Genomic DNA, 23,167 nt, shown 5'->3' with positions numbered 1-23,167 from the left:
TCTCCCTTCGTCCTCACTCATCTCCTTTTTTCTGTCTGTCTGTCGGTTAATATTTCATTTGCTTTGTCGTCTTCTCAGGCTGGTACATTAACCAGCGGTGCCAGTCGAGCTCACTGCTTGTGGCTGGCTGTATAAAAATAAACACACTCTAGTTGTAATGAACAGATGTCACAGAATTTAAACGTGCACCCCACTCCTCCCCCCACCTCCCTCCTTCTCCTCCGCACACACAAACACACTTCACCCTCCTCTCCCACCTCTCCTCATCCTCCTTCTCATTCTTGCTCATGCATAAAGGCGCGCATGCACACGCACGCACACACTGCATGCATGTGCGTTATACACTCCTGTGTCCACTTGTACTGAAAAATACAAAGAGCACTTGTTCACGTGAATGTTTATTGAACATACACACAAACTCTTATACGTGTGTTCCCATGTGAGCGTTTCCTGGCAGAGGTTCATGCATGGCAGACACTGTGCTGCTCTGCCGGTCTCTTCATTGCTTTCTCTGTCTCTATTTTCTTCTCTCTTCTCCCTCCCTCTCTGTCTGTCTGTCTGTGTATCTGTTAGTCTCACAGCAGACTAACACTGCGGTCATTTTACAGACTATTTTCATAAGGTCCTCCCATTCACTTCGCAGAACCAGCCTGTCATCCCACAATCCCCGGCGGCATCATCAGAACCCATTTTGGTACTGTGAAGAAGGGATGAACACAATGACTGTGTGTGTATATGTGTGTCCATCCCCCTTGTCACTCCCGCTCTTTTTCCCACTGAGCGCGTGCCAGCTCTCTGTGTTTCCTGGCTGGCAGGACCGAAGGAGAGACGATTGTTCTGTACCTACCCAGAGACCCTTCCTTGCCAAGCCTGGGATGAAATCCTTTCTATAGCGCTAACTCCTCACAGTCAGGCGCCTCACAGCAAAACGCACACCATCACTTCTCCAGGTGGGAGGGTGATACCATGTCAGAAGTCAAGCAGATACACAGAAGTCTGTTTTACACGCTGCAAAAACATGTTTTTCTTTCTTTTTGCAAGTCAATTGTTCCTGCTTAAAATTTTTTCCCACCTTTAAATAAGAGCATTATTTTTGCTTTAGAAACTAAATAATGTTTAGTTGATTGCGTGGAATGGTCTGATTTTGTTTCATGGTGGTCCAATGTTATTATAAACATTACATGAAATGTTCTTAATTCTTATAAAAAAATTCTCACTGAAATGTTCTCATTATCTTTACCTCTTTTAGTTTCCCTCATTTCATTGCACTGTTTTTAGTTCAAGGACTTTGTCCCACCAAAATCTATGAGTTTAATTATTTCAATGATGGCACATCAAATTTGCATTTCAGACCCAACAATGAATTTCAATTACTTAATCAAGACAAGCTGTATCAAAAGGTTTTTTCTTTTAAATCAAAATTATTGTTAACTGAATACTGCACTGAAAAAATACAACCAAAAAACAAATAGGTATTTTTTTGGCTTGCTTCAAGGTCAAAGTTAGGGGTCAGTTTATTAATCCATAAAAATATGAGATTTGCAGTGCTCCTATCTAATAAATCAAAGCTGATGATCATAGGCAAGCATAGAAGAAAAAGGTGTTTATCAGCCGTGATGAGCCAGAAGGCTACTCTAAAGTTCTTGCTTCAAGTTTGGAAGAGCTGAGGAAATTAATGGTGATGGACAGAGCAGGTCATCCTCTGATGGCAGAAGAGGCGGGCGAATGGAGATTAAAGGTGACTGAGAGAAGCGGAGATGATGAAGGGATGAAGGAAAAGGGAGAGATGAAAGGGAAAGGGGAGAGGTACGGAGGTCGTCCGGGGGGTGATCAGTGAGGTGGATGCGATGCCATCTGACAGGTCCAGCTGGGAGACTGCCCGCCCCCCAGCGCTGCAAACTGGTCAATATGGAGGCCAATTACTGCTGCCCATGTGACCAGGGCATCATCCAACCCTATCATAACACACACGCACGCACATGCACGCGTACACATGCCATCTGTGTAGACCAGCAACGAACCCCAACCCCCTCTGATCCAGTTGCGTCCCTGCGCACGCTTCTACTTAACCTCCTAAACAGGAGGCCAGCCACGCCTACCCGCCCGAACCTCCTGAGCATACCGGAACTGGGCCATGGTAAGGATGTCATACAGGTCAAGAAGAGTTTCTGTACTCAATTTACGTGAACAAACATTTCTGTTTAGGTAGACATCCTATGCGTCAACATCTTGCACCGCAGAAACCCCGGAAAAAAGCACCTGGCCATCCGCCAAGGCCCTGAAACCTACCTGGCTCTCACCCTGATCTCCACCTCTGTTTTTTGGGGCGGTTTTTTGCACCCCTGGCAGTTTATCCCTGCCCCTTTTACCCCCCAACCTCCTGTCGCCCCTTTCCCCTCCACCTTACTTCCTCCTCCCCCCACCCACCTCTTTTTCCCTTGGCAGAACCTCCAGCAGTAGCACACTCTCAGTTTAGCTTCTGCCTCGTCTCTTGCCCCACTGCCCGTACTCCGCCGTGCCCCATTGTGCGATAACAAACAGATGTTGAGGAATTTCCTCTGAACGAACTGCCAGTGACAGGCCTGCACCCTTGTCTGGCAGTGTAAGGGGGCGCACTGGCACAGAGTCTGGCAAAAGGGTTGGCCGAAGCCTGCGCGATTGTTTCCTCAGTCTGTACACATGTGGAACATTTCAGTTTTTCAGCGCTGCGGCGTGCGCGCAGGTGCCAGAGAAGTTAATGTAAACACTGGTGTGTGTGTACTTACCTCATTCTTCCTTTTTTTGTTCATAAATTATTAAATCTCTCTCTCTCTCTCTCTCTCTCTCTCTCTCTCTCTCTCTCTCACACACACACACACACACACACACACACACACACACACACACACACACACACACTGTTGTATATTTCTCTGTCTCCCTGTCTGTGTCCCTTTTAACTGACTCATTTTGTTTTCAGTCACTGACAGATTGCGACAGCTCACAATCGCTTGACCAGATCATCTTTCCCCCCATCGACTTTTAATTCCCAGCGCTTTTATCCCCCCTCATATCTTTTGCACATATTCTTAACTGATATCTGCATTTAGCAAAAACACTCGATTATTATTTTAGCTAGACGTTAATTGGAATTCACACCATAGTACTTGTGACATTTTGATAATCGCACTATTGACTGTTATGTCGGACAAACACTCTTGATTTTTTCCCCCTACCAAGTTGAGTGAGAAAACGAGTGGGCATGAACATGATAATTTAAACAGCGAGATTCATTCACTCACTTTTCATCCTGAGTGGAGCACGGAGTGTCACTGGAAGTTTTTTTTTCTTAAGTCAGACTAGCTAAAAGATTTTTTTTTGTAAATCCAACTTAGTTTTTATTTACGAAATCACCACAAATTATATATTAAATGATTTAATCACAGAAAAGAAAAAAATGTTTGCAGAAATTCATAAACTCTATAAGAAAAACACTTGTGAATTCCTCGTCGCTTTTCTTTTTTTATTGACGAGAGCTGCATATATTTATATTTAAAATATTTCTCAATTTGACCTTATTGCACACTCCTTTATGAGCTTATTGTGTCACAACCTCTCTTTCCCTCTACACGCACTTAGCGCTCATGCAGAGGCCTGTAATCGTTCCATGGAACTAAAAGCATAAATGCGTTCACTGCATGACTAACAGTGGCAAGTTAGTAGACAAGAGGTTGCCAATCTAACTGATTTGCTCTTTTTCCTTCAAAGCTAAAACCTTTTGCAAGCTGCCTGCGATTTTTAAAATCAACTACTATTACTTTCCTTCAAATTTGGCTGTCGCGTGTGTCTGTATGTGTGCCATCAGCCTAATTTGTTGCAAGGTAACCGCATGTAAGGGCTTTCAACACCCGCAGTTAAATTCCAAGGATGCAACACAACCTTCTTGCAATGCATGAGCTCGTGTACTACATAACATTAGAGAGAAATATACATATTCATAGGCCAACTCTTCACAGAAATGCCTTACTGCTGTGTGTCTGCGTGAGTTGTGTGTACGATATGTGTGTGTGTGTGTTTTGCGAAGGGTTACTCGGGATGAGCGCTCTCGTTTTTAAACGTCCTGGATAATGAACAGATGCTGCAAAAATTAGGAAAGAAACATCGACTCCTCCCAGCAGTGCCACTTTGGCCCGGTGAACTGGCACACTGGCGCACACACTGGGTTGTCCTCTCCGGAGCTCCTGGTGCTGCTGCTGGGGAACATTAAGGGACTTGGCACGGCTTTCCTCCGCCAGCCTGCCAGCCTCTCACTCTTTCACTCTCACCGGACTGTGGAGGAAGAGGAGGTGGTGATGGTGGTGTCGGGGGTTCGGGGAGTATTTTGATAGATGCCCTCTCCCACTGCTGGCTGGCTTCGCTTTTAGATTGGCTCCTCCAGAAATCCATGCAGCCTTTTCTTTTTATTTATTTTTTCTGCTGATGAGGCCAAAAAGAATTTAAGGGCACAAAAGTGTTAACACAAAAAAGCAGAGTGGGCCTCAGAGTTTTATGTGGGAGAAGGTTTAAAGCAAATAATCCGAAACAACAGTGTCTGATCATCGGTTTGATTCCCACCAGGGACTGTCACTGCACCCATAAGTTGAGCTTCTATAAATAGAAGTATTTTTTTTAATATATTGATCAATCTTCAATGATATTTATCACATAAAACAACATACTGTTGTTAGAGAAGAATTTACAGACTAGTTGAGGATCAGTAAAAATATATGCCGTCAATATGTCCGAACTACAAAACATGTAGCGATATATATTTTTTTCCTGTTACAGGTATGTTCACGACGAAAAACTCGTCTTTTTTCAAGCTTTTCAAGGCATTACAATTTTTATATTCCACATGAAGATATCTTCCTCTTTTGGGCAAGAGAGAGATAAAAATGGCAATTTTCATAACGTAGTTTTCACAATAAAACACTCATTTTATTTTTAAATAATGTCAATCTTCGTTAGATCAATACTTAGTACAGACGTCGAAGTTAATATGTTGAATACATACGTTTAATTAAGAAAGTGCTGATTTTTTTTCTCTTTTTTGACGGAAACTAAGTAAAAATTGTTATTTTTTTTTATCGGTGTATGGTTTACACAGAACATTATTACATTCTCACATAACTTATGGTGTGTCGTATTCATCCAAACCTTAAGCATTGATATCAGCAGATTAAATTCGTGGGAGCACACAGATTTAACGAATTGACAGGAAATGATAAGCAAGTTGTTCCAGAAAAAATACATGATTCCCACATTTCAAAGCAACATATTTAAACATCAATATAATTAAAACATTCTCCGCGCCCAAAACCTCGGATTTATTTTAAAAAGCCGTGAAACAATCTGAGTTTTGCTTTTTGATATATTTATATAATTATTTGCTTTCTCTTCGGTGTTGATGTTGCGTACCATCACCCGCCACTCAGGTCCTGTGTGTGTCATTACAGCAGTGAGCACCCACCACATTTTGGGGAGCATATGGGTTCCAGGGCAGAGCTCCAAACCCGGCCGGGGTCGCAACGGCTGCCCCTTGCACTGTGACAGCGTGTGGACACCACACGCTGATTTTTCTTTCTTTAAATAATAAATAAATAAATGAAAGCTGGTTAAATTGGTTTTTAGAAATTATGTTATTCAGACTTCTCCTCCGTGATAAGTTGATGTGTGTGATAGGGAGAGTTTACACCTCATATATCCACCTGAATCAATTCAAACACCTGATGAATAAGCCCATATATTCATATTGCCGTATTACTGAAGTGTTTAAATGTTTCAGATGTGTTAAAGTTTGAAGAAGGGAACTTTTAGGAAAGGAAAGTGAATTGATTATACATCAGCAGGAGTGTGATAATGAATAGTCTTCAAAATAATATCGTTTTAACAAATATTTGCATTTTAGCTGGTGTCACGGCTGCATTGCTTCCGTTGAGTCAGGATCGCAAAGTGTGTGTGTATATATAAAGGCATTTGAAACAAACAGGCCTAATGCTTATGTATCAATGATGTAAAGAGTATATAAGCTATCGAAATAATGTGATAATTAACAAAAGAGGTGTTTATGTGTTTTCCTTTTGGTGTTGGAACTTTAGACTTCTGAATGAGCGATGGAATATTCTGGTGCAAAAGAAAAGGACATACACAACGTGTTTGTTTCCTAAAAATCTAAAAAATCACCCCCAAAATGGAGCCCTTTATGTTCTGCATGGCGTTAAGCTTCACACTGCATGGACCAAACACCAGGTGTAAGAGCTGTCCGAGGTGCTGAAAGAGACTTCTTTCTTCCTTCTTTCTGGTCAAGAAAGTGTGAAGGAGACTCCATGATGCTGTTAATTGCAGCTCTTAGCATAATTTAATCTCTATTTTGTGTGTGTGTGTGTGTGTGTGTGTGTGTGTGTGTGTGTGTGTGTGTGTGTGTGTGTGAGAGTGAGTGTGTGTAGAGTGTAGAGTGTGTGTGTGCGTGTGTCCACCACGGTGTCCAGTTTTTATTCATCTTGTAGATTCTCCCTTAATCCAAATGTCCGCAGTACATCTGTTGACGTCCTGAGATACATTCAAATCATTCCATGCTTTTTAAAGGCTGCTTTGTAAACCCGAGACCTTCGCCAGGCAAAAACGACGCACTGGCACTATTTTAGTCAATCGATAAAGATGGCAACACCGATCTCTCCCTCCTGCCCTATTTTATAGGATAAAAGCCCCGAGGCTTGGAGGAACTCCTGCAGGTTGTGGCACGAGGCCCGGTCAGGAGTGATGCGTCATTTTAAGTCATTTTAATTCAAGATGTGGTCTGTAAGGGATATAAAACTCATGTAGATGTCCAAAGACTTAGAAAGGAATCAATTTGCACAGTCTCGTTTATCGTTGTTTTATTGTACCACACAGTTGGTTGAATACAAAGTTAAAAGACTTGAGTCTTTTCAAAAAATAAAGCAATAATAATATTAATAAAATAAATAAATTAAAATAACAAAAAAGCAAAAAAATAGAACAATGGTCAGCAACACAGTGTTCCCTTCATTTCCGGACACTATTAACATTAAATAGAAAACAATACAATAAATACGTGCAATAATAATAATAATAATAATAATAATAATAATAGTAGTAATAATAATAGTTATAATAATAATAATAATAATAGTGAAGTGTTCAGCATAGCAGATTGCAAATAGAAAATATGGAACCAAAAATTTGATTTGAAAATAAAATACAGTGCAATGGCTCACTTAGAAGAGCAACGGTAATATGTATGAATAGAAGTAGAAAATTAAATAAGAAAAGGTCCGATTCCAATGTAATTTAATTTTTTTAAATTTTTTTGTTTATTTATTTTTTTTATTTTAGAAGTTGAACATTGTGGCCAGCCCATTTTTAGATTCGTGTTTATTCCTGTGTTTGTATATATGTGTGTGTGTGTGCGCGCGCGTGTGTATTTGTGTGTCTGCGCGCACCCGTGCGTGCAGCAACAGTGCTGATGAAACATACAGTGTCCTTCTGGGCCTACTTGCCTCGCTCTGTGGCCTCGTTAGATTTTGCATAGACGCAGAAACGATTGATTTGCTGTAGAACAGATTCTTCTAAAGCAACCCAACAAGTACAGTTCTCAGGATTTTTCCCTCTGTGTTCGTCTGGATTTAATTATTTCTAAAAAAAACAAACAAAACCAAACAAACATACAAACACATCTTTCCAAATGTGATGTCGTTTTGCTCGGTTTTCATGTATTTTATTAGAAAACCGTCGCAAATATCAGGGTAGAGCTGTAGCCAGTGATGTAGTGGTGAATAAATTAGTGGGTAAACTTTGACTCCCAGCCATGAAAATGCAGACAACCACCAATACAAAGACAAACTACACATTAAAATTATGAACAATTTAAAATTCCATTTTCCTCATTAGTCTTGATTTGTTTGTCAAATTTCCGCTTAGAGATAGAAACATTGCGCAAAATAACACTTTGCAGGTTAGGTGGACTACCTTCCACTACATCTCTGACTATAGCAAAAACATGTTTCAAGACAACAAATTAAAAGAACAACACTAATGACAACAAGTGGAGGATTTCCCCAGAATGCCTAAATCCTGGCGGGTAAGCTTGTCAAAAAGTGTGCCGTGGATAGATTGTTGATTGCAAGGGGACGCACGATAGGCTTGTCGTCTAATTGTGAAAAAACGCGTTCAATTCGTCATATACGGGGGCCCGTTCGTGGTGTATGTGCATGTCGTGGTAAGGCAGGACGTTTTCAGTATGAATACCGCTCCGGGTCCCCGAGGAGCCAAACACCAGGTTGTGGGCCCCAGTGGGTCTGGAGCCAGGCAGACCGGAGTAATGCATAGAATAGTGGTACCCCTTCTCGTTGTCGGGGGACGCAGAGCCTTGATGCTTCAGGGAAAAGTTGCCATTGATGCACAGAGGCGGACTGAGAGGCCCCTCATATTCGGGACTGTTATACTCCGGGGATCCGCTCCCGCCATACAGTGAGTCGTAAGCCGAGCAATAGCCATGTGTCCTCAGCGGGTGCGAGTTCGAGCCCGGTTGGCAGTGGGGGCTAGACAGACGCGCGCATTGGTAAGGGTAGGAATGCATGGAGAAGGACCCTGACCCATACCTGCCCCCCTCCTGGCACTGCTGCTCAGTGAGGAAGTTGCGGGAGTTCAGCTGGAGGCATCCCGCCACCAGGTTGGTTGTAGGCTGGGAGAGACCCTTGCACAGCGTCTGGACGTAGGACACAAGGTCAGGCCTTTTCCCAGAGCGTAATATCTCCGACAGGGCCCAGATATAGTTTTTGGCCAATCGTAACGTCTCAATTTTGGACAGTTTTTGTGTTTTTGAGTAGCAGGGCACCACTTTACGCAGATTGTCCAGAGCAGAGTTCAGGTCATGCATGCGATTGCGTTCTCTAGCATTTGCTTTTATCCGCCGCATCTTGGAGCGCTCGACCCTGGCCTGGGTCATTTTGCGTTTTTTGGGACCCCGTTTCTTGGGCCTGTCTCCCTCCGTGTCCTCTCCGTCGTCCTCTTCCTCCACTTCGTCGTCCTCGTCGTCTTCCCCATCGTGTTCTGAGTGAGTCCGACTGCCTCCTCTTAGACCAGAGGCCTCCATGCCGTCCTGGGTGTCCTGATCCTCCTCTTTGACCTTGTTGTCCTCGCTGTCGCTGTCTTCGGCCCAGCCGGAATATTTTTGTACGTCGGGAAGCAGTGAAGGATCACTGAAAAGCCTCGTTAACATTGTGGATCTAGAGGGGGGGGGGATACATCGAAAATTAGGCCTCGGAATCACAAGACATTTTGTGTGGGCGCTACAGATTGCATGACAGCGAAGAAATTTCAGATACAATAGCTCCACAAAAACCCTAAATCAAACAAACAAAAAAAACCCTTCCTTTATCGCTCTTCACAATAAAAATTCAAATATTTGGCTTATATATATAAATTCCCGAGGATGTATTAAATTCAAGGTTATTGCTAAATTGTTGTTGTCCCAGAAAAAAATGACAAAATGCGTACATTTGGGGAAAGAGTAAAAGAGAAAGAAATCCCTCAAATCTTTAGGCTGGGCTACAGCCAGACGGATCCCCATTTAATTCCCTGCTGTCAGTCGTATGCCCTGTCGCGTCCTCTCGCAGCGGGTCCCAGCGGCAGGGGCCACATTACAGGTCCCATGGGGGCCCCCACTTTCACTCCTCCTGACGCCCATATACACTCCTGGCTGCATTCCAGCACTATTCATCCACAACACGCACCTCTGCTCAGAGCAGGCATGGCAAAGAGGATTTTATGTAACTGATAGGCTGTCCACCTAAATTTTGTCTGATCATATATATATCTATCTATCTATCTATCTATATATCTATCTATCTATATATATATATGAGAAAGAGGGAAATGGATCACAAAAAATACTTTTTAAAAAAACATATCACATCAATGAAAATAATAATAATCATAGTAAAAGTACATAAAATACTGTCAGTATAATTATAATACCTTATTATTAACCGTTAACAATTAATCATTAATGAGATTTGATGACTGTAACGTCTGAAAAAGAAACGAAAGCGATCAGCCTACCACTTGATTAGCAAATGCAGTCCCATCACAGAATAAGAAACACGCAGAAACACGGTGATCTTTGACAGATTCAATAAGCCTCCACTGGCTTCCTCCCTGACATGTTCCACTTCCGAGCTATTATTATAGTGCAGCAGCAGATAGACTTGCAGCTCATGGTAAGGTAGGCTGTGATGGTTGGTTAATTATCTCGGGGGGTGTGCCAGGGGCAAAATCTAGTTTTTAAATCTCAGGCTCAGGAGGTTTGCTCAATTAGAAGCAAAAAACACAACAACGTTTAATTAACAGACCGTGCAGCTTACACGAAATAGATTTCACACATAATTCATTATGCACGAGTGCACGATTTCAAAGCACTTTTTAGTCAGCGATAACCTTTATAGATGGAAATCGCTTGTATCCTTTTAGCCCTCGTTAAATATAAAAAAAAGCAACTTGAGAAATGCCCTCTCTTATAAAGCCTCCTGCCCCCTCCACTGAAAAAGGCTCTGATTATGGTTCAAACCATGTTGTGGCGCGATAGATTGTTGAAGATAAAACTGGACAAACAGAGATAAATCATGCCGCAGACTGCCTGTCACAGTCAATGGCGTTGTCCCACCCTTTCATTTGCTCCGGGACTGAACGTGCAAATCATCGACAAAATCATCAATAAATCTCCCATTAAGCTCGAGGACGTCCTTCATCAAGGTAGCGGAGCCGATTTATAAAAACAAATCTTCCACGGAAATGTCTCACACTCATTGTCTTTTGTTTGTCAGATTCAAGGTCCAGACGCAGGAATCTCTAAATCAAATTAGTGTCCGATGTGATCTATTTACAGCCCGTGCGCTGTGATCAGGGCTGCTCCAGTCCTCGGAACCGCTCCTGTAAATGATCATAAAGCAGTGAAATCGGGATCAGGAGACGCTTGGCTTTTTTACTCGAGCGCGTTAGGCTATCTGATTTATGATATTCCAGCTAGTTTGGGATGTTTGAAGTTGAAGGGCAAGCCGAGCACGTGAGAGAGTGAGGAGCTATTTTGTGCAAATGCGTCCTCATTGGTATCCAACAAAAAGGCAAACACGACAATTGCACGTTAATGCATAACATTTTTTTTTGTTGGATTGGGTTTCAAAGCGTGCCATCACCGGCATAGTGCTTTTAGTCTAGTGGATCGATCCCAACATACCAGAGCAAAGTCACTGACAGTGGAGGCGGCTATACATTTACATTTTTACCAGTAGATTAGACCTTTAAAATAAAATGTATATGCAATAAGTGTGTTTAATTCACCTCTAAAATTTATTAAAAGTTAATTCTGACAATATATCCAAACACCTGGAATTAAAATGCATTTAATTTATAGATTAAATTTCTCCTACATTTTGCACGGACACTTCAGCAACACTCACAGTTTTTTTTTCTCCTAAGCCTGTATTTTTTTGTTCCAACTTACCTCGGCTCGAGCTCTTTGCAGGGGATGGGAGGAGAAAAAAAAACGCTCTTTACTTTCAGACCATCTTCAGGGACCGCACGAGCGAGCGAACCACCGCTCTCTATCAGAGTATAGGTGCAGGAAGCGCGCGTCTTTCTTCACTGGTGCTGACGTTCAGCGGTGCCTCTCTCCCAGTATACGCGCGCCCGAATAAGTGGAGCTTGTGAACGAACGTGCGTCTTGGCTGTGTCTGTGTGTATACGTGTGAGTGACTGAGTGAGCAAGTGAGCATGTATGCATGTGTGTGTATGCATGTGTGTGTGTGTGTGTGCGTGCGTGTGGCGACCGTGAGCTACCGGGGACGGGGTTACATACCAGCTATGGCTGTGATGCCAGCGCCCATATGGCTGGCACGTCACCGGCAAGAGCCATCACATGAGAGCCCGGTGATTGACATGCGCCCGCATTCGGAGAGATTTGCCCTCCCGGGGGAAAGAGAGACACACAGAGAGAAAGAGAGAGAGAGAGAGAGAGAGAGAGAGAGAGAAGCAGGAGGAGGTAGATGTGGTGGTGGTGGAGGAGGAGGAGGAGGGCTTCGCCATCTGTCACCGCGCTAGCGCTCACACAGCCAGAAAAAAGGAGGAAAAACAGAAGAGAGAGGGAGAAAATAAAATGGTGGAACAACAAAACTCATCATTGTTGACCTGTGCTGCTGTTTCAAGACATGTAAGCTACTTTTAAAAAAAATCAAACCTGTGAAATTTGGTAATCCCCTGCCAAACTCACGACTCGGCGTTTAATACAATATAACGGAGAGCTGCACAAATATCCCCGCACTTACTTACCACGAAAAAGGTGATATTAAAAGGGATAAAGACAATTAAGTATGTGAAGTCATATCAGAAAACCCACTGATGCTAATTCCATATATTATGGTTATCATCACACTCCAGCATCACCCATGAAGGATATACTCTTATAAAAATGTGGAATAAGTGGCAATACAGTGGGTAAACTATAACCAGCAGTCAAACAAGAGCTACTTAAAAATATCTGAGCAAGCAATTAATCAATTATCTTCTCTCAAAGTCTATCCTCAAAGCCTATTATAAAATCATATCAATTAACTCTCATCAAATGAAAGGTGGGTAAACCGTGTTTATTTGTGGGGTTTACCCTCCACCAGAGCTCCCGTTCAGAAGCTGAGTGGGGGAGGGAGATGGGGATGCATTATAAGTGCATTAAGACCGTGGAACAGACGGCATATTGTTTATTTATTTACCTAATTGGATCAAATTATGCTTCAATGTATTCAGAGGAACGACAACCAAAACCAACTGTGATTTGTTCTGACTCTTCTGGGCCCAACACTGGCTGCAGATGACCCACTTGCCGGAGCTTCAAATGAATTAGATTAAAACATATACCATTACATAGGCTTCAGCTGCATGCATGGTGTGCGTGTGTGAAGATCAAATGTTTACTGGTAACTGTGTCTGAATGTGTGAGGTTTGCCAGAGCTGCTGCTCATGTTTTCAGCATGCAATGCTAAGCATGGAGGGCGGGTGGGTGGGTGGGGATGTCCACAGGGGCAAGTGTCACAGAGAGAGGGAAAGAGATACAGAGACACAGTGAGAGGATGAGTGAGAGAGAGTCTGAGACCCAGGTGTGCAGACCCACTAGGGATGTTTGAAAAATGAGGAGGAAGGGGGGTGTAGCAGTAGATGACATGCTGGTTGAATCTGGCACAGATCCTCAAGATTTAGGAGGCATGTTGGCACATCAGTGGCAGAGATGCAAGAATTCCTTGCCACCAGCGCCCCGGTCTCTCCAATATGTCTGATTTGCTGCATTGTGTCCACCCCAGCTCAGAGATCTCTCTATTTAGGAGGCATTAGTGGAGTTAATGTGGGAGAAATCAGCCTGATGACCACCAAGTCCAACTTGGCACAAAGACACCCATCGGGCTGAGGGAACAGGGACTTGGAGGCTGAGAAATAGCCGATCGAAGCTGATCATGTCCTTGGGTCTGGATCACCCCGACATTGCCTGCAAAGCCACAACTAAGGGAGTGTTTGGGAGGTTGCAGGGTCATCCCTGGGGTTAACACTAGTGTGGCAGCTGTGGTTAGGGAGCCGTGATGTTGCACATTCATTAATGTGTCTCTTATCCCTTATGGGAAGAGGGAATGATAAACTGGCAGTACCTTGAACCATGGTGGTGTGATTGTGTCAGCATGTGTATTTGTGTGTGTTGAGGGACACTGAGCTTCACTGCTAGCCAAATTGGTGCCCTATCCTACCTCAGCTGGACGGTGGAGGGGGGGAGAGATGCGAGTGCTGTGGTGATGTGAGCCTGGTGCTTCTCAACAAGTCCAAAACAACCTTCAGGTCACCTTGCCAAAATAAATGCTAAATGTCAACGGCGTGGCTTTAGCCAGCACTGGGCTCAAGGCGGCTCCAATCAAGGAGAGTTTGATCTGAAATTGAAATGCCAGAGAAGAGCTTGTTTGGAATTATGATGTTTTAGAATGACTTTGCATCCGGTTTGTATGTGGATTAGTCTTAAGTAAGGACCACCTGCTGTGCTTTTATAGGCTAAACCGATGTAGTCAGATTCTAAATTAAAGCCCTCTCCCTTTAAGATCTCAAATTCTCCATCACTCATTTTCCTCCATGTTCAAATGACACATAAGAGCCTTTCAAAGTCATCAAGCCACACCTCCCTATACCTTTGTCATTCCCTCACCCCTTCCTTCTTCCCTTTTTTCACTGTCAGACATGTGAGGTGATGACCTGCACTTCACTTGTCTTTCTGGAAGAAGTGCGAACTTCTGCTGGCACAAATATGAAATACAGCTCACATGCAAACACACATATACACACATACACACGGACCCTCCCACCCCCATCAGACTCCCGGACCCCATCTGCACTCTCCTCTCTCCAGCCCCCTAATTGCATATGCACAAATGCAAATGTCTATTAATTAATTACTTGACTAATTAGTGCAGTGGTATTTTAGGGCGATAAATCAAGTGGAGATGGGGCCGAGGACGGCGGGGCAGGAGGAGGGCTGCACGGAGCATCGACAATGAACCCACACCAGAGGGAGTAATCCTAATGTACAAGGCTTGTGTGCGTGTGTGTGCTGTGCAGAAAATGTGCACACCAGAGATCCTGAAGTAAAGCACCGTTTAAAAATGCTGAAGAGACCAAAGAGGTGACTGAGGGAGGTGAGTACTTTCTGTCTGGAAGAGGAGGTGAGAAAGGTAGCCAGAGAGAGGGGAGGCGGGGGGAGAGAAGAAATTGAGGTAGGTTGAGAGATGACCTCTGCTCTGCCAACTGTGCTGCTTCCTGGCACGCGGCCAAGCTTGGATGCTCGTTGCACCTATTTTCATAAAGGAGAAGGGATCAGCTACATACTAGGACTGCTCCTACTGATCCATATTTATGCTCACATTGTAAACCTTGTACAATAGTTCAATGAGCATAACAGTTGGCATCATTTACGCAGCGATACTGATGTGATAATTGTGGCATCTGTGATTGGGAGGTGAATAATTCTGGCAGCCATGGTAAGCTGTGTATTCGTCTATGTATGTGTGTGTGTGTGCCTGTAGGTGTGCCAGGCCCCCACCATAGGTACCCATGGAGATCTCCGGACTGAAATATTCATTCTTGTTTGCTCGCCCAGACAGTGTGGTCCTAATTGCAGCATCAGAAAGCTCCACCTCTCCCTCTCGTCTGGCTTGGCTGCAGCAGAGATAAACCTCATCTGGGAGCAGGATGTCTCTGTAAGTACGTGTGTGTGTGTGTGTGTGTATTTGTACACCCGTCCTCTTTTCTGGGGTTTTTAGGTGGGTGCTTGGCTTGCTCTTTCTTCACTTACTCACTCATTTACAAACGTTGCACACAAAGCCCCCTTTTCGAGGAGCGCTTCTCATCACAAGTCTGTCAAATTCATTCATTTGATTTGCTGCATGTCACATTTTCCCCTTGTATTTCAGCTTGTCTTCATGCCTCATTCCTTCTGCCTGTGATGGAGTTGGGTCGACTATTGATCTTTCTGTCAACATGTCTGTCTGTCGATCTGTCTGTCCACAGGGCGAATATGAGGCTCTGGAGTTTTTCATCAGTTCCCGTGCCAACCCTACCCATGCCTGGCCAAGCTGAACCATCTTGTGGGATTTTTGGCTTTTAATTATAGTAAGAGAGGATTAATTATGGCAGTGGAAACAAGGGGCCATGCATTATTGATGCTATGAGTGAAGGGCTGGAGGGGGTAGAGGGTGCTAATTAAATCACTGCCCTACTGCCATGTCCTCCTCTGTCTCTGCCTTCACCATGTCTTCCACCTGCTACATCTACAGCACCCCACCCTACTTTGCTCCTGACATCCAGCCACACATGTATTGTTGCTCTCACGTATCTATCAGTCACGTCACCCTCTATTATCCTTGAGGAAACCTACATGTCAAAGTTTAAACACTTAGTTCCTCTCATTGTTGCCTCATGTCCGTTCAGCTTGTCCTTCACCCTCATAGTCCTGTCTTAGAATTTTTTCCTCTGTTTTCACTGTATCTTGATTAGACTGCCGCATCCTATTAAGAGTGATTTATTCAACTATTTAATACCCCTCAGTGGCAACACGTTTTAAATTTGCTTTCATCCTAAATGAGCACCTCAGTTTCAGTTTCAACCCCCACTAGGAAAGTTATTTCTAGTCAACAAGGGATGAGCCCGCTTAAGAGCCAAATGTAGCAAAAGGCTGCCATCTACTGGAATTTGTTTATAATTGTATCATTTATTATTTAATGGTGCTGAGTTGACCTTTGAGTACTATCTGTATTTACTCATCGCTTATCACAAATTGAAGTGGAATTTGCAATAAATGAAGTGTAAATACCGTCAGGCTTTTTTCTTTGGAATTTCTTTTAGCGCTTATTTCACAATAGAAATTATGCCAAACAAAATGCTTAAGAGATTAATATATTAAAAATATAACAATGTAATATAACTTTTCAATATAAAAAGCAAACTAATTTCTGCCAGGTGTGCTTTCCACAAGTGAAAGTGATATGCAGGGTGTTACACAAATTAATCTAGAAAGTTACTTTATGTGACTACCAAAAAGACTACAGGATTATATTTATTTATTTATTTATTTTGCATCTATACTATCTAGATTTTATTGTCTAGATTTCCTGAGAATGTATAGTTGAAAGTATGAAACTTTACTGTCCTTCTGTTTGTGAACTGTGACCTCAGTGGTGTTCCAGCATGGTCTGTTGCTGGTCTTTACACACTAGTCTGGGAACCATATTTTACTTTTCAAGCAGCCTATCACACTGAAGTTAAATTTTAAGAACAATTTGCATTGACTTCTTTATTGTTTCAGAAGGTTTTGTGTCCCCTGATGCGTTGTTGTATATTGTTTTGTTCCTGAATTAAGTTTTTTGTCTTTTCATCCTGTGTTCGTTCACTGATTCTCTTGCAGGTTTATTTGTGCGATCTTGTCCTAACAAACTCCAGGGGGGTAATTCCTTTTATGGCTGTCTGATTTCTGCCATATTTCCATGCACAGCACTCAGTGTACCACTCCAGATGATGGCTTCCACAGATGGCACCCAGTGGTTGAAGGAACCTGATTCAATCAGACAACCTGGTTTGGCGTCAAACATCCACCCTGCTGAAATGGTGAGAAAAATCTGAAAACAATCCAAGTTCTGCACAAAAATAACTCATAACTCCCCCTTCCACTAACACTAATATCTAATCAGCCAATGAGATCGCAGCAATTCAGTGCTCTAGACATGGTCGGGATGAAGTGCTTAAGTTCACACCAATTATCGGAATGTGGGCAAAAAGTGATTTAAGTGACTTTGAGTGTGGCGTGGTTGTTGGTGCCGGACAGGCTGGTCAGAGTATTTTGGAAACTGCTAATCGCCTGAGATTGTCCTGCACAACCATCTCTAGGTTTTACAAAGAATAGTCAGGGAAAAAAAACAATATCTGTTAGCTGGCAGTTCTTTGGTGAAAATGCCTTGTCTGAGGACAGATGAGAATGACCAGACTTAATCAAGCTGATGGTAAAGCATCGATCAGGGAGCATCCCTGATTGCACCACACATCAAACCTAGAAGTAGAAGACAACATCAGATGCCACTTCTGTCAGCTAAGAACACAAAAACTGAGGGTCCATTCATATAGGTTCACCAAAATTGGACAATAGAAGACTTGAAAAATATTGCCTTTATTTCTGCTGTGACATTCGGGTGGTCGGGTCAGAATTTGTCAGAATCATGTAAACATGAGGCAAAATCTATGAGTAATGTTTTCAAAGAATTAAGGTAATTCTGAAGGCACAAGGGGATAGAGCCAAGTACCAGAAAGGTGTATCTAATAATGTGACCAAGGAGTTTATGCATATATACATTAAAACAAATGAAAAAACGTAAAGCCTTCAAGACAAAAGCGGTTTAAGAATTTGTAATTACACTAGTAGAACAGTAGATGGTACACACGCATCTTTAGTCAACACAATGCAACATGATGTTGCCACAGTTGGTGCTGATACTGCTGGGAAGGGCAGCTTTCCCAGGTGTATCTGACTGTGGTTTTTTATATGAACAGAGTGTGTTTATTGTGCGATGGTATGTTATATAACTGGATGAGTGAGGAGTCAAGTGAGGTGTTGACTGATACACAGTATCTCTCTGTGCCCCTCAGCTGAGATACCACCTGCTATTATGTTATAAAGCCTCTCTGTCATCCAGACTAATGGAATACTTCACCTTTCACAGTGATTTTTCTCCCTGAAATCCCCTGCGAATGTGTGGGTTTATTACTACTACAGGACCCTGCAGGTAGAGAGAATTATGCTAGCCCCAAAGAGACAGGTTAATCTGTTATATTGTTGCTTTTTTACCAACACAGTTCATTGTTCCCTTTTGTTTTTGACACGACTTTATTGAGATAACCAGAATGCATTTTGAGCTTGAAATGGTTGGGGTATCTTCTGCAGGGGGTCTAATGCACCTGTGATTTAGTTTCATAACAGGGAGGTTTTTGTCAGATGGCACAGGATGCTCTGTTTAGGAGCAGATAGAATTACGGACCTTTTATCTGGCTTGGAGTGTCTCCACTGTGAGTGCTTGTGTGCGTGAGTTTACAGTACACATGCCACACATTTTGTACAGGTTGTCCCTGCTGGCTGCTGGAGTTATTATAAAGCTCGCTGTTCTAAAGCTGCTAGTAAGATCTATCTTCGAAAGGTTTTTCCTGTGGTTTTGCCAAAATAGTGATTTAATGACAAGGCGGAAACGAAATGAATAAACACAGTGAAGTGCAATAAAAATAGAGCTAGAGACATGCGAGTCTGCATATCGATGAGTTTAGACAGTGTCTGTAAATACACACAGCAGCATTATGAGTAGAGCAAGTGACATATCTGATTTAATTAGAGCTACAAATAAAAACTGACTTCCCCGGAGATAGTCACTACAGGTAGGCCGGCACTAGTGTAACAGTGAACAAATTAAAAAATTAGATAGCTTAGTATCAGAGCATTAAAACATTTTTTTTTCCCTTTGAAGTAGTTTTATTTGTTAATCCCTTCATGCACAAATGAGTTCTGTAGAATATCTGTTTGCTTTCCAATTAGAGCAATTTGTTCTACTTGTCAGTGTGTCGGCAATGTGGAGTAATGTCGTTAATATGACAGGCGGTCGGGGGATTTTACAATGCCTGGCTGCTCTGATTTGAAAGCTTACCTGACAATTTGTCTCTGTAGTAATCCATACAGCCAAAGAGGAAGCATGCTCCTGATTAGCATGTAATGTTTGAATACATTTTCACTGTATAATGCACTGAAATAGTCAGCCTTGCGTATTCTACAGAACCAAACGGTTTCATCTTTTAACATAATTTCAGCTGCTTTCGTGGAACTGTACACAGTGAGCTAGCAGAACAGAGCAGCAGCCCATAACAGCAACATTAAATACTGTTAGATTTTCCTAGAAATAGAAGGAGTCGTCTGAATTTAGAAAAAAAAATCTGATTTACTAGTGCCCTAAATCTGATTTACTGGTGCTCTAATGTAATTTAGCTGGTATGTGCTTTGCATCATGTGCAGCATGATGATAGTCAATCTTCAGTAAAATATGAAATCATTTAATTAGAGTGTTTAAAATGTGCCTTTATTATGAAGTATGAATTTTAAACTGTTATTTTAAGTATACCGAACAGCACACTCTTTTCTGACCAATTTTAATGATCATTTATTATCATTTATTTTTAATCTCTTTTTTAAAATTGTATTTTACTTGATTTATAAACACTTTCTTTTTATTTGCTGCTCCTTTCTTCTCTAATCTTATTTTGCCCGAGAATTGTGATTGCTTTTCGAAGAACTACAGCGTTATCTGAAATTGAAGTTTCAGATCCCAGATGATCATCCTGTTTATGTTTACTGTGCCAGCATCACACTTGCTCGTTCAGTCTGTGTGTTTTCTTTTTCTCTGTTTTTATTTATTCACTTTTACAAAAAACCCTCCAAGAACCAGAAATTCATTTTTTTTCCACTGTGGAGAACACAAGTCTGAGATCTCTACATCAAGCACTATTTATGCAATCTATATGAGGTCTACTGTATTGTCAATGGATATCCTGTGTTTTCTGATTTGTGGGATTTGGACTAACAGAGCACTTTCTTTTGAAAATGACAGAAATTGCAACTTTCATATTTTATGGCCAGAAGTGAAGTTTAGTGATCAATTTTCATTCACATATTATGATGCTAAAAATCAAATTGTGTGCAATTTGAGAGTCTTAGCTTAGGATTTCAGAAATGTATAGGAATTTTTACTCCTTCCAAAACAAAAAACTCACATGTCCATACTTCAGGAAACAGAGGACTGTGAGACAGAAAGGATTTTATTCAAAACTGAGGGAGAAGAGTCAGACCTAGAGCTGTCAGGAGGTGGTGAGGTGGAGGAAGTCATTATAGCAGGGAGGACATGGTTAATTTAGAGGTGGTATGTTAGAGAAGAATTGTGTAATGTAAGGTTCTGATGCTTTTAAGCATTAGGATTTCTAAAAGGGAAAAACATTTTTTTTAATTCACACTCATGCACATCATCTATCCTACTGAATATCCTGTTAATTTATATAATAAATAAACTATATGATAAAAGTGCATTAAACTATACCCCTACTGAAACTGGGTTGTTTTTTTATGATGAAACATGAAAACAGGATACCGCAGCCTCCAACCACCAAAACAGGTGGTCCTCTGATTACATCAAAAAGAAAATAGGTAACCAGGTTTTAGAAAAAAATAGGTCAGAGTGCACAAACCAGAGAATGGTGCTCATCTCTAAAGGTAGCATTAAAACTTAAAACACTGAAAACATTGTTCAGCACATCTGTGTTCATGCATGACTCAGTTATAGCAAATCTGTCTCCACGACTGAGTTTATACAGATTGTTCAGTAATAGGCAGTGCATCAAAGTCATAGATTATCATGAAATAAAGAATAAAGTTCTCTGCAAGATGAGACCTCTCTTAAACAGAATGCATCAAGGCTGCCTGAATCTGCTGAGACCATGGTAAGATGACTACCTTCATAAGTCGGTGTCCTGTATAGGAGCTGAGAAACCAAATTCCACAACTTCTTCTCCATAATGGACTTTATATGTCATCTTTTTGACCCCCTTGGGCTTCTCAAAAGCAGGAATGTCCTCTTGTGGGCTTTCATCTTCCTGCTCTAATGTCTGGCCTTCCTGCAGCTCGTATCCTGACAGCAATAAGTATGACTCATCTTCCACAGTTCTAAGTAAAATCCTATCTGCCTCACTCACCTGTCTCTCATACCATCTGCAATCACTGTTATTGCCATGAGGGATGTGGCCTAAGAACCCCAGTTTAGGTGAGTATTGGGTGCACAGAATGGAGTTTAATGTTCATCAGACATTTTTTTTCCACACAAAAATGGAAGAAATGTCATTCCATCACGTCATTCTGTGATCAAACAAGACCCGGTGTCCACTACTAGGAACAGAAAATAAAAAATAAAGAATTTTGAAAAAAAGGCCCAAACAAATTCCTGTGATATGTTTCTAACAACCACAATGCTAAAATTATTTTTAAAAAATCTAAATATCAAAACATTTTTTCTGGATCTTAGATGAAAACGATGTTGAAGACAAACATACATATCAGCTTTGGTGCCTTATGGTGCATTTCTCAGCTTTATCTACTGACTATGACATTGCGCAGTTGCAGATTTCCATCTTAGCCAGCTTCACTGTCAAGCGGGTCTCTTCAGCTACTAGTGCTAGCAGAGCTTTAAGTTCTTTCTGGGTTTGTCACTTATCTTAAAATGGGTTAAAAGAAATTTTGACGAAAAGATGAGCGAAGTCCTGTTTGCACTTGTCGACACTCATGATAAACAGATCCTTATTCCGAGTCAGCTTGGCAGATTTAACTCCTGTGAAGTGGGCACCATGCTGGAATTTGCATCTGATTACAGCACTGATTTAGTTTCCTCTCTCAAACCTGCCTCCCAACATAACCCTGCAAAGAAACCTGTTACAGAGTTTCAGTATGATTTAAAATAGGCCACAAAATGGTCTCCACTGATATGTATTTATATTCAAATACCTAAGGAATATATTTAGTTTAGTCCAGATCCCAAATGCACCATCAGTACGAGAAGAGGGAAATGAGTGGTTTATTGAGTGATGCATGAACTCCATATTTTGATACTTTGATATGTTTGTAGTATAAGCAAAAAAGGAGAATGAACTTAAACTTGTCACTTGTATTTTCTGTCTCTGTTTGATTAGGTTCAAATTATAAATAAGGCGTTAAATTACAGTGTTAGGTTTAGGTACCGGTACCACTTCATTATGCTTAGAGGAAGCTTATAGTTTGACTATAAGCTGCTTCTAGTTTGAGGAAACAAAGTTGGAAACAAATCCCTTACATATGGTGTCCCAAAGGAATAGTGTGAAAAGCAGGTGTGATGTTTTTCCTTTTCTTTTTTTCTTTCTTTACTAGCTTTAGCTTGATGGTATTTTTAGCTGTACGCAGCAGGGGCAGTTCCCCTTTCTTTTTAAATTGGGCAACATTGCTCAGAACTATAAACAGACAGGGAAATTAGTATTACAAAACAACAGAAAACAAACAAACAAACCACTGAACGTGATCATCAGCCTCAAGTGTAGCTTACAACACAGGCTCACGACTGTTTGGATTATTGAAGTAAAAGTCATAATCCTACTTAGGTAATGGTGAAGAGTTTTTAGTGGAGAAATGGATTAAGCTGCAAATTAAAACCTGAGTTCAATAAATTACATGGATATTTGTTTTAAGTAAGATGCACCATTGGTCATATCCATGCTCTCGTCCAGTGCAAGTGAGCATTGAAAGATTATCAGGACTCTTACACTAGAAGGAGGGGGACATATTTCAAGAGGGGCTTGTGCTATCTCATGCCCCCTCGTTGACAGACATTTGGTACTCAGTTACAGTCACTGGGCTTCTTTAAAAGTTTTGCCTCTTTTACCTATCTTTTAACTCTTTTTAGCAGTGTAGCATGAAAAAAATGAGGATGTAAATGAAGTGAAACAAAACATTTGAAACGAC

General features: G+C 41.7%; 1 protein-coding gene and 1 long non-coding RNA gene across 3 annotated transcripts; one reads left to right on the top strand and one right to left on the bottom strand.

The window, feature by feature from the left end:
- Positions 1-6,947: 6,947 nt before the first annotated feature.
- On the bottom strand, positions 6,948-11,892 carry LOC116330973 (neurogenic differentiation factor 2). 2 transcript variants are annotated; one of them, XM_031753464.2, is made up of 3 exons: positions 11,537-11,892; positions 10,700-10,965; positions 6,948-9,263 (listed from the first exon to the last, which is right to left on the bottom strand). In XM_031753464.2, exons 2-3 carry the CDS (start codon positions 10,705-10,707, stop codon positions 8,186-8,188), a joined length of 1,086 nt encoding a protein of 361 aa, XP_031609324.1. In that variant the 5' UTR covers positions 10,708-10,965; positions 11,537-11,892; the 3' UTR covers positions 6,948-8,185. The 2 variants fall into 2 exon arrangements, with proteins under 2 accessions (XP_031609324.1, XP_031609325.1); XM_031753465.2 differs by lacking the exon at positions 10,700-10,965.
- Positions 11,893-13,618: 1,726 nt separating this feature from the next.
- On the top strand, positions 13,619-17,208 carry LOC120439753. The gene is made up of 3 exons (XR_005612733.1): positions 13,619-15,311; positions 15,622-15,723; positions 17,102-17,208. It is a non-coding gene; the product is annotated as an uncharacterized LOC120439753 (long non-coding RNA).
- Positions 17,209-23,167: the final 5,959 nt, after the last annotated feature.

Source organism: Oreochromis aureus, linkage group 4 (genome assembly GCF_013358895.1).
Source record: "Oreochromis aureus strain Israel breed Guangdong linkage group 4, ZZ_aureus, whole genome shotgun sequence".
Lineage (NCBI taxonomy): Eukaryota > Metazoa > Chordata > Actinopteri > Cichliformes > Cichlidae > Oreochromis > Oreochromis aureus.
Note: the sequence above shows the minus strand (reverse complement) of the source record. Positions and strands in the feature narration are given on the sequence as shown.